This window comes from Calonectris borealis, chromosome 15, assembly GCF_964195595.1.
Source record: "Calonectris borealis chromosome 15, bCalBor7.hap1.2, whole genome shotgun sequence".
Classification (NCBI taxonomy): domain Eukaryota; kingdom Metazoa; phylum Chordata; class Aves; order Procellariiformes; family Procellariidae; genus Calonectris; species Calonectris borealis.
The window spans coordinates 10,345,450-10,357,765 of record NC_134326.1 but is presented as its reverse complement, the minus strand read 5'-3'; the positions used below and the strand labels follow the sequence as shown (position 1 = coordinate 10,357,765).

At 40.6% G+C, this 12,316-nt stretch overlaps 1 protein-coding gene across 4 annotated transcripts in view; it reads left to right on the top strand.

Moving 5' to 3' along the window:
* The window catches only part of FABP6 (fatty acid binding protein 6), a 47,537-nt gene extending 40,259 nt beyond the window's left edge, over positions 1-7,278 (top strand). For 2 of the 4 annotated variants that reach the window (XM_075164162.1, XM_075164164.1), the window contains exons 3-6: positions 2,809-2,913; positions 3,790-3,965; positions 5,907-5,996; positions 7,137-7,264. In XM_075164162.1, coding sequence (XP_075020263.1) covers positions 2,809-2,913; positions 3,790-3,965; positions 5,907-5,996; positions 7,137-7,190 — 425 coding nt within the window. In that variant the 3' untranslated portion in view covers positions 7,191-7,264. Of the gene's footprint in view, positions 1-2,808; positions 2,914-3,789; positions 3,966-5,906; positions 5,997-7,136 lie in introns of all 4 variants that reach the window. The other 2 variants (XM_075164161.1, XM_075164163.1) reach the window with 2 other exon arrangements.
* The last annotated feature ends 5,038 nt before the right edge of the window (positions 7,279-12,316 follow it).

The window sequence follows — 12,316 nt, the reverse complement described above, 5'->3', positions numbered from 1 at the left end:
TAATTGATATAGAAACTCCCAGTTTTGTACTTTTCTCCCATACTCCTGTATTTTGAATGCTAATCACAGGACACGGAGAATGTTCACAGAGGGAAGGTATATGGCTCTCTTCTATTTCAAATATGGAGACATCCTTTTAATTGCATGCAGACAGCAGATGGTATAGCTTTTGTGGCGTCATGAACTCCAGCACAATATAGTCAGCCACTGCACAGCATGGTACAATTTAAAGCTGAGTAAATATGGGGAGAGTGAAGGGTTAGGGGTGGGAAGGCAGTAATTCCTGGGGCATTTGTTCCTTTTTTATTTACAAATTGACCATGATTTTGTTATGCTTCACTCTTGTTCACTTTCTACATCTGTTCTGGAAAACTGCTTTCCTGCCAGGAACATACACACAAACAAATAGTTTTAAAAGGGTTGTTGTCAACTTCAAAAAACACATTTCCATTTGAAAGATTTATGTTTTCTTTCATAAGAAGATGTAAGATTTTGAAGTTACATTCTCTCAGACTTCAGAAGAGGAAGTAGGTAAAAAAATCCCCAGAAATAATATAAATTCCCAGCTAATAAACATGAGGTAAGCTTTTTTCCAGTCCACAGGTATAATCTCTCACAAAAGTGACTCGGAATTTTCTGAAGCTTTTTCTGGTCAGAAAATTCTTTTCCATTAGAAGTCCCCTTCTCGCCTGATTCAGACTTTTCACTCATCAGTCAGTGTGTTATTCTGGAATCCCTCTCATTTTTCCCCTGTAAGGAAAAGTTTTCAAACTGCAAAAATTTTCCTAAGACAGGAGATGTTTTCCTATTCAAACCTTATATACCCTGCATATTCTGTAATTGGTTTAAAGGCTGTATAACTTACGGACAGCAGAGGCTTTGCAATAAAAGCAAGCAGCTTAGTAAGTAAAATAAAAAATTAATACAAATTAGAGAGTATTTTTTTCATTGAGCTGCAGCATACCCTGACAAGTAACATGCCATTAAATATATATGTATATATAGCAAATATATTTAAGTGTAATAAAACCTTAAATCCCCCTGACAGATACTAATTTAGGAAGTTATTGTGCACACTGGTGTGCTGTGACAAAACAGTTGGGTACAGGCTGTCTTATTTCTAGCTCCTCTTGAATTTAATGCTGGTATGACATAATCTACATCCAGTCCCGAATCTGTGAGGCTGCATCAAGACACAGCCGGTATGTGACATAGGAGAGAGGACCCGCAGGAGGCAGGACTCGCTAAGAGGCACCATTCTGTCTCAACTCAGAAGAACAGCTTGCAAACCACACTGTGCTCTCCAACGCGCAGGATTTAGAGCACAGGCTGAGGGAGTGTACAACTGACTGTGTGAACTCAAAGACAATGTTATTGGTAAAAAAACTGTTAGATGTGGCAATGCTTCTAATTTGTATAGCTTTACAGTAATGACACACCATGATTTATGATATTTAACATTTTACTGAAGTTTCATCCCATTACTGAAGTTGTCTCATTCTGTGACAGAGTGGAGTATGGATAAGTCTATGAATTAGAAATACAGAAATGGTTACATAGAATACATTAATTTGAAAGTATACCAAGGAGAGCAGTGGTGAAGTTTAGTGGACCTTTATTTTCCATGTCTTTAATCCCCCGCTGTTCCTGTTCTTCTGATCAGTTTCTTGACTTTAAATAGACATGTTCTTGCATTAGCATGTGGGATTAAATGAATTACATTTAAGAAATGAGACCCACTTTGCATACAGCAAAACTTGTTGAATGCTGTTATGTATTTCTCCAGACTTTCATAAAACTGGGGAAAAATAGATTTTCTGTTCCTTCCCAAATTTATTACTTTAATTAAATAAACATTTCATATGTGTCATATTTCATTTAATTAAATAACCATTTTCATATAAATCCTAGGAATGTTTTTGTTCAGATTAAAAATTGTTGGTCTGTATCCTCAGCCAGTGGAGCTATGCCAATACACAGCAGCTGGGAATTTCCTACCCTGCTATCTGTGTGTGGCAATGGATTCATTAGGCATAGGACACCTCCTGTATGCATTCTAAATTACCCAGCAGACTCCCTGACTTTTAACATATGGTTATCTTACATAAATCAGAGCTCTGCTTTTCCAAAACAAGTATATTTTTTGTACTTTGTGCAAACACTTGCTAAGCAATACAAAGCACTATTTGTCTCTTGATATTAAATAAGGTATGGGAACATCGTGCCACGGACTAATCAAATGTCCTTTACATCCAAGTAGTGTAAAATATTTCATAATTCTTTTTTCTGTTTGGAGATAAGGTAAGACGTGCAGGTGCAGTAATTTACCCAGAATCTTGTCATTGCCCATATCCTATGAGAATTACTTAGGAATCTGTGCAGCTCGTTTCTTATTTTCATATTTTAACTAATATAGGGTATGCTTCCAAATAGAGCAAGGCTATGATCTCAGGACACTGCTTTTTCTCTCTGTTTCATTATAACATATTTTACCATTATTCCATCCTGAATGCAAAATCAGTAGAATCTTGAAAGTAAAAATATATCACTTTGTTTAAATATGCACTAAAATGAAAACTGAGCTTTTGTCCTTGATTTCTGCTGATCTCCAGATTATTATCAAGGATGTATAATTGAATTATAAACTTGATTTTCATACAGGTCAATGGCATCCATGCTAGTGACTCACACAGATCATAAAAGTATATTTCCAAGGGGTGTGGGTATAGGTGGGCTGAACAGCTTGTGCTGGTTTATAAAAACGAGGGCCTCAAGCCATCTGCACTTATCCATTCTTCTTTGTTCCAGCTGCTATTCTGCTCTACCAACCACATCACCACGGCAACATGGCATTCGCAGGCAAATATGAATTCGAAGGCGATGAGAACTATGATGACTTTGTGACGAAGATCGGTAAGTATGTCTTGGGCTGTAAGTCTTAAAGGTTATAAATTAGTTAAAAATACTTTTTTAAAAAGAAGGTTTTTTACTGAAATGTGCTGAGATCAACAGGGGCTAAGACTGGTAGGAGTGCTCTGCACTTCAGCGAGGAGATTCAGTTTTCATTCTTGTAAGAAGCACTGTCAGCTGCACGAAATAGTCCTGTTCTACAGAAGCAGTATTCCTTTTCAGTGGCAGCAGAATGAAGAGCCAAGATGTTTGCAGTATGATGATTGTGAGGGTCACTTTTTCTGTTCTTAGTATTCATCAGTGGGAATATAAATTTAGTATGAAAATGCTTGTCAAAATCTTACACAGGAACAGGTTTCTGTGAATGCTTTCAGAAGACCATGCAAACCTGTTTCAGAGATTACCCTGTAAAAGTTCTTAGGGACACTATGATCTGCGCTCATAAGTTCAGTGCTTCTGTTTATTTAGTTAAAAAGCAATAGCAAATAGTAAATAGGTATGTGCAGCTATATAGCAAAGGCACAACTTCATACACATTAAATTCCATGCATCTGCACGTGTAGATTAAGTAGAAGGGAATATTCATATATATACTTTGTATCTATACATTTATTCTGTGTATCGTTTCTCAAGGAAAAGACTGCAAGACCAAAGCTTATTATTTTAGCAAATGCATTGATATACCTATAATCTTCCTTTATACCGGTAATTTAAACTCAGAGCTTTGATACTGCTGTAAAAAAAAAAAGAAAAAAAACCCCAACAAATCAGATGCTTGGACATCAATGTCCGAGAACAAACATACCATTAGTATGCTTCAATTCAAATACAGCTGATAGGCTATTAAATTTGATAAACTGTATATTTCTATTGATACAGGTCTCTCCAGTGACAAGATTGAAATGGGAAGAAATTGCAAAATAGTCACTGAGGTGGTGCAGAATGGAAATGACTTCACCTGGACACAGCATTTCCCAGGAGGCCGCACCACAACCAACACATTCACAATTGGCAAGGAAGCAGACATGGAGACAATGGGTGGTAAAAAGTTCAAGGTAAATTAATTTAAGTTCTACACTGTCTCAGTTGTTAATTCAGGGTAAAAATCAAATCTGTCTCAGGAACATCTTCCTTAAATTGTTTTTCTCATCTGTCATAGCTTAGAAACATATAATTTCTCCCCCATTTCTTGATGCCCCTAGCAAAATACCTAAATCTGATTTCAAAGAGAGCTAGAGCTTCAGACCTGCATGTACTAATAAAGAACGAAGGTAGAGTGTCAAGCATCTACTAGTGTCACAGCTCAAGCAAACATAATGCTCATTAAAACTCTAAAGAGCTAGTTGGCAGCTGTGTCATTGCCCAGCACCATACAGCAACTGCAACACACTCTGAGGGGAGTGCTATGGTCCCTAGCTCTGCCTATGCCTGTCAGCAGTGCTCACCTTTTGAAGTCACCTGTACCTTAAATAAAAGACTGTGTAAAGTGACGGGAAAAAAAAAATTTCCGTATTCTCCTTGCTGTTGGAAGTACAGAGCAACTTGCAACTTAAGCAGCCTCTAGCGAGATGGAAGATTACACAATATTGATCTGCTCCTGTCATGGACAAAATCTGGATACAAAACCTGCTGTAAAATGGTTGCTTTACTTACCTTATTCATTTCTTATCTATTTAAAGGCATAAGACAGTTTGGGACAGCTAAACTCTTCATTTGTGAGCTGTCCAGAACCCTACAATAGATTATTATATAAATGCTTTATACATATTGAAGAGACAGGAAAACCAGCAATTGCATCAGGGAGCTGTGACAAATAGCAAGAGAATAGCAATAGCATTGCATGATTTCCAGAATGCTTTTTTAGTCACACCTTTCGAATTACGAGAGGGAAAAAAAACATGTGTTTGGCTTTGAGAAATCTTTGTGAAACCTAACAGATAGAATAAGACACAATTCTACTTCGTCAATTTATTGCAAACTTAACAATTTTGAAATACAATGAACTCCATTCTCTTCTTTTTGGCCCTGGGCACTTCAGCAGTCCAAAGCCTACTAAGTAGCCAAAGATGGAGGCAAAGTAAATGACTCCCAGCAGAGAAAACGCTGCCTTTTAGTATAGCGTCACTAAACAATACATAAACTAGCAAGATGGTTTCCTTGTATCTGGAAAAAATGTTCACTCATCTCTTCATTTTCCAAATTACTTTTTTCTCCTCTAAATATGACTGGCTCATCTGTTTTTATTACTAAAAGCATAGGCAAGACTGACTAGTTATACAGACAAGACTGATTTTGTGATGGAAATACATATCTAGTTTCGGCGGTCAGCTGAGCTGTTGTAGTATTTGTGATCTTCATAGTAGCATCCTGGCATACTTCTTCCATACAGAAGCAGCTCCTATATCAATTGGCACATATTATGGTATAAAGGTGTGACTGCAGACTGTGCAGTCACGTTCACCTATACTTAAAAAAGCGAGATGAATTCTAGTGTAGTTAGAGGTATGAAACTCAGGATCTAGGGTGAAGATTCACATCATTTGTCCACAGTGGCTTTCATGCTGCTTGCAGGCATGTTATTAGTATCTGAGAATGCTACTTCAAAATTAACTCATACAGTCACACCTTTTACTTCACTGTTTAAACGAGAGAACCACATAAAACATTGAGGACTGAATGAGAAGCATAGTCTGTAGTCAGATCATTTTTAGAGCTATGAAGGAATATTGTCTGATTTATTGTGTAGATATGGAATTTGCATGTATTGCTAGATGAACATTTTCCTATTTAAATTGTGAACATTTAAGAACTAAAGCACAAGGATTTTAGTCTTGTTCATAAAGCTGCATGTGTAATACACAACTACTTTTTTAAGAGTAAAAACTTTAAGCATCAGGTGTACAGATGTTTACAGTGTATCTGATAATATAAATGCCAATAACCCCAGGGAACATTAAACCTTTCTCTATTACTCATTAAACCTTACTCTATTACAGGCAACTGTTAAAATGGAAGATGGGAAAATAGTAGCTGATTTTCCCAACTATCGTCATACTGCAGAGATTTGTGGAGGAAAGCTAGTAGAGGTGAGTTCTCAAATATCCAGATTATTTTATTAAAAAAAACCAACCAACCAAACAAAACCAAACCTTCAGAGCAGCAGGCTTAAAATTTTGAGTTTAGAAAAAAATCTTTAGATAAAATAAAGCAAAACTATTAAATAAATATTTCTTCTTCATTGTAGATAATCATCTACAATTTTGTGCAGGTTTAATCCAAAAATTCAATGAACAAACTTTTCGTCATATATTTTTGATAAATTTGAAATGCAGATCTTGTATCTTAGGCACAGATGCAGTTTTGTAGCTGTAAGACTGGAATGTTCAGACTGAAATATTCCCAGCTTGCCCTGTCTTTGACTGTATTCACTGTGCCTATGCCTCAAGAATAGAAAATAATACATGTAAAACTTTTTACCCACCACTTATATGTTTCTATAAAGTTACTAACTTTGTTTCATTCTTAGAAAACTGTCTAGCTGCAAGTCCTCACAGAATTTCTGTAGAACCCTATTTCTTTAGTCTTACCAAAGGAAAAAAAAAAACAAAACACAACACAAAAGAGGTGGTATTTCAAGTAGTATCCTATTTTATCAACAAAATGGCAACATACCTTTGGAAGATTACTGAAACTAGAATACTTATAGTAAAACTTGTAAAACAAATAGGATTGTCAAACATCATGATTTCTGAGTCTCAAAAATTTTCCTGAATTGACTTATGTCTGTGCCAGTTACATATGTCTGAGTGCATCTTCAACAGAGACTAACCAGAAGTAAGTTACTCTGTGAATCAAGAAAGGACACTTGCCCTCCCCAAAAGTAATAGTGTCAATCATTTATTGCTTTTGGAGAACAGTTCTCTCACTTGTCTAAAACCCTGATAACTTGGAGTTGATAAAGCCATGTCTAACGCAGGATACATTTAGGTTATCCCTAAACACCTGTTTAGAAGTTGTGCTACCTGTGTAAGAATATTTTTGCACTGTGTATTTCAGAGTTGACAAGGACATTCAGCTTATTTTCTAGATATGTCTTCTATCAAAGGGTAAATGTTGCTTCAGTAAAGGACAGGTTCTGTGAGCCAGTCAGCAGGTCTTTTCATTTGTGACACTGAAGCTCTAATTACATTGTTGAACAAAATTTTTTTGTTTCTTCTTTATTCCAGATTTCTGCTGCTTCTGGTGTAGTCTACAAAAGGACTAGCAAAAGGATTGCTTAAGGCAGTAAAGTCGGTCTCTTCCAGTGCACTGAAAAACAAACAATACAAATAAATAAAATAGAGTGCTGATTGTCTTTCCCTCTCTCTTTCTTTGTATTACAAATGTCGTGGTTTAACCTGGCAGGCAGCCAAATACCACGCAGCCGCTCGCTCACTCCCCCCGCCCCCCAGTGGGACGGGGAGAGAATCGGAAGGGTAAGAGTGAGAAAAAACTCGTGGGTTGAGATAAAGACAGTTTAATAGAACAGAAAAGGGAGAATAATGATAATAAATAATGATAGAATATACAAAATGAGTGATGCACAATGCAGTTGCTCACCACCCGCGCTGACCGATAACCAAGTAGCGATCGGCACTTCCTGGATCACGCCTACCCTTCATATACTGAGCATGACGTCACATGGTATGGAATACCCCATTGGCCAGCTGGGCTGGCTGTCCTGATTATGTTCCCTCCCATCTTGTGTACCTAGCTCAGTCAGTAGGCATGGGAGCTGTCCTTGGACTAGGAGGGCACTTAGCAACAACTGAAAACATCAGTGTGTTATCAACATTCTCCTCATACTAAATCCAAAACACAGCACTAGGAAGAAATTTAACCCTATCCCAGCCGAAACCAGGACAGTATCCACCCCTTATTCCATACCATTTACGTTATGCTTAGGTCTCACATTTTTCGATACCTTTCAATTAATCACCACTATCTTTTTTTATATATATACATATATAATACATATACATACATATATACATATAATACATATACATACATATATACACATAAATATATATAAATGTCCATTGAGTTCTTTTAGTCCACAACTTTGGGCTCCATCTGTCATAACAGTCTTTCAGGGCCAGAAGGATGGTGTGTGGTGTTGGGCTGTTGCATCCTGAAGCCAGTTCTCATTTCGATACTGCTGCACTCGTCCAGTTCTATCATCGTTGCACTTTGCTCGGTTTCATCGGAGTTAGTTCATTCTTCATTAATCTGGGTGATTTTCACTGCTATACCATTGATAGCAACCATAGAAATAATGATATACAATATCATATAACAATTGACATCATAAAATTCAGTTCATTGGCTATTTTCACCCAAAATCAAATCCCCTTGAGGTACACACCGGACTTGCCCATCCTTTCGCATCACCCACCAAGTGCACCCAGGTCCTTGAGCAAAAGCAATCCCATGGATGGGTTTTCCCTTGCCAGAGGCAGGAGTAACCCAGACTGTCTTCCCCAGCATATTTCTCATGTGCACGACAGGGACTTTATCTCCATCTACAGTACGTAAAAGTCTTGATTGGGCAGGGCCAGCTCGATTAACAGACCCCCTAGTGTTGACTAACCAGGTGGCTTTTGCTAAATGTGTATCCCAATGCTTGAATGTCCCACCACCCATTGCCCTCAGTGTTGTCTTTAACAGCCCGTTGTATCGTTCGATTTTCCCGGAGGCTGGTGCGTGGTAGGGGATGTGATAGACCCACTCAATGCCATGCTCTTTGGCCCAGGTGTCTATGAGGGTGTTTCGGAAATGAGTCCCGTTGTCTGACTCAATTCTTTCTGGGGTGCCATGTCGCCATAGGACTTGCTTTTCAAGACCCAGGATGGTGTTCCGGGCGGTGGCATGAGGCACAGGGTATGTTTCTAGCCAGCCGGTGGTTGCTTCCACCATGGTGAGCACATAGCGTTTGCCGTGGCGGGTTTGTGGGAGTGTGATATAATCAATCTGCCAGGCCTCCCCATATTTGTATTTCAACCATCGTCCCTCATACCAAAGAGGCTTTACTCGCTTGGCTTGTTTGATTGCAGCGCACGTTTCACATTCATGGATAACCTGTGCAATAGCGTCCATGGTTAAGTCCACCCCTCGATCACGAGCCCATCTATATGTTGCATCTCTTCCTTGATGGCCTGAGGCATCATGGGCCCACCGAGCTATAAATAATTCACCCTTATGTTGCCAGTCCAGATCCACCTGAGCCACTTCAATCTTAGCAGCCTGGTCCACCTGCTGGTTGTTTTGATGTTCTTCAGTGGCCCGACTCTTGGGTACGTGAGCATCTACGTGACGTACTTTTACAACCAGGTTCTCTACTCGGGCAGCAATATCTTGCCACAATGCGGCAGCCCAGATGGGTTTACCTCTGCGCTGCCAGTTGTTCTGCTTCCACTGCTGCAACCACCCCCACAGGGCATTTGCCACCATCCATGAGTCAGTATAGAGATAGAGTACTGGCCATTTTTCTCGTTCAGCAATGTCCAAGGCCAGCTGGATGGCTTTTACCTCTGCAAACTGGCTCGATTCACCTTCTCCTTCAGCAGTTTCTGCAACTTGGCGTATAGGACTCCATACAGCAGCTTTCCACCTCCGATGCTTTCCCACAAGGCGACAGGACCCATCAGTGAACAGGGCATATTGCTTCTCATTTTCTGGTAGTTTATTATACAGTGGGGCTTCTTCAGCACGTATCACCTCCTCCTCTGGGGATATTCCAAAATCTTTGCCTTCTGGCCAGTTCGTGATCACCTCCAAGATTCCTGGGCGACTGGGGTTTCCTATTCGGGCCCGTTGTGTGATCAGTGCGACCCACTTACTCCATGTAGCATCGGTTGCATGATGTGTAGAGGGGACGCTCCCTTTGAACATCCAGCCCAGCACTGGCAGTCGGGGTGCCAGGAGGAGCTGTGCTTCCGTACCAACCACTTCCGAAGCAGCTTGAACCCCTTCATATGCTGCCAATATCTCCTTCTCAGTTGGAGTGTAGCGGGCCTCCGATCCTCTGTATCCCCGACTCCAGAACCCTAAGGGTCGACCTCGAGTCTCCCCTGGTGCTTTCTGCCAGAGGCTCCAGGTAGGACCATTCTCCCCGGCTGCGGTGTAGAGCACATTCTTCACATCTTGTCCTGCCCGGACTGGCCCAAGGGCTACTGCATGAACTATCTCCTGTTTAATTTGTTCAAAGGCTTGTTGTTGCTCAGGGCCCCATTTGAAGTCGTTCTTCTTCCTGGTCACGTGATAGAGAGGGCTTACGATCTGACTGTAATTTGGAATATGCATTCTCCAAAAGCCCACAACGCCTAAGAAAGCTTGTGTTTCCCTTTTGCTAGTCGGTGGGGACATGGCTGTTATTTTGTTGATCACATCCATTGGGATCTGACGACGTCCATCTTGCCATTTTATTCCTAAAAACTGGATCTCCTGTGCAGGTCCCTTGACCTTACTTTGTTTTATGGCAAAACCAGCTTTCAGAAGGATTTGAATTATTCTCTCCCCTTTCTCAAAAACTTCTGCTGTGTTGCCCCACACGATGATGTCATCAATGTATTGCAAGTGTTCTGGAGCCTCACCCTGTTCCAGTGCGGTGTGGATCAGTCCATGGCAAATGGTAGGGCTGTGTTTCCACCCCTGGGGCAGTCGGTTCCAGGTGTACTGGACGTCCCTCCAAGTGAAAGCAAACTGTGGCCTGCACTCTGCAGCCAAAGGGATGGAGAAGAAGGCATTAGCAATGTCAATGGTGGCATACCACTTGGCTGCCTTTGACTCCAGTTCGTATTGAAGTTCTAGCATGTCCAGCACAGCAGCACAGAAGCAGCAGCGATGCCCTGGCCCTCTGCCAACCCAGGCGCATCCCCATTGCTGTTATCAGAACGTTCCCAGGCACAGCACAGTAAGACGATCAGCAGTGCAGCAGTACAGCAAGCAGCGAGAGCAAAAAAGCAGCCACTAACGAGCACAAGACTCTAATACACATTAAGGCAAGCAAGCCCCATGGCAAGTGCAAGAGCCTGCGAATTAATAGCTAAACAGCAGTAACAGCTATAAATTCAATCTAGCACATTCCAATCAAACCTGTCGTTATCTCGAACCCTTCGAGCCCCACGTTGGGCGCCAAAAAGGACTGTCGTGGTTTAACCTGGCAGGCAGCCAAATACCACGCAGCCGCTCGCTCACTCCCCCCGCCCCCCAGTGGGACGGGGAGAGAATCGGAAGGGTAAGAGTGAGAAAAAACTCGTGGGTTGAGATAAAGACAGTTTAATAGAACAGAAAAGGGAGAATAATGATAATAAATAATGATAGAATATACAAAATGAGTGATGCACAATGCAGTTGCTCACCACCCGCGCTGACCGATAACCAAGTAGCGATCGGCACTTCCTGGATCACGCCTACCCTTCATATACTGAGCATGACGTCACATGGTATGGAATACCCCATTAGCCAGCTGGGCTGGCTGTCCTGATTATGTTCCCTCCCATCTTGTGTACCTAGCTCAGTCAGTAGGCACGGGAGCTGTCCTTGGACTAGGAGGGCACTTAGCAACAACTGAAAACATCAGTGTGTTATCAACATTCTTCTCATACTAAATCCAAAACACAGCACTAGGAAGAAATTTAACCCTATCCCAGCCGAAACCAGGACAACAAACATGAAGAATTGTTTTTCAACATTATCATCATTATTTTCAACTGTTATCCTCAACATTAATGCTTACCCCATTCCTAAAGATCTGACAAATACTCAGAAAATCAGAACGCAAAATATCAGAAGATGCAACAAAGCACTTAATGATGCTGCTCCAGTCTAAGTATTTCAGGATATGATACATACTTGGTATATTCAAATGTTGTCTACCATCTACTTAATAGAAGCTCTGTTCAGCTTCTGACTAGAGAATAGGACAATACTCTGCCCAAAGCATACATCAAAATGCAAGACCTGATGAAAGTCTTTTGCCCTATTGCTGGTTGGAGGGCGGAAATTTAGGAGCTTGAAAACAAGAGAAAGTCAGTTTATCACTCATGAAGAGATATGCTTTTGTACTGCTGTCATGGTTTTCTCATTCTTGTCAGCGTCTCCTCGACCCAAATTCTTGGAGGACATTTAAGGTTTTACAGACAGATTCCTGCAGGAAAACTTGGAATGTCTTGTTTTCTCAGTGCAATCCTGTTATTTACATAAAGTGCATGTGACAACCTGTTTTCTTGAACACAGTAGGAATTAAATAAAACACAGGTTTTGGATTCACTGTTCTAAATCACTTCTGGCCAATACCCAGTCCACAAAGCTTTTCTCTTTTCAGACTCCTTTTTCCAGCTGTCTTGCCTTCTGAATCCACCTA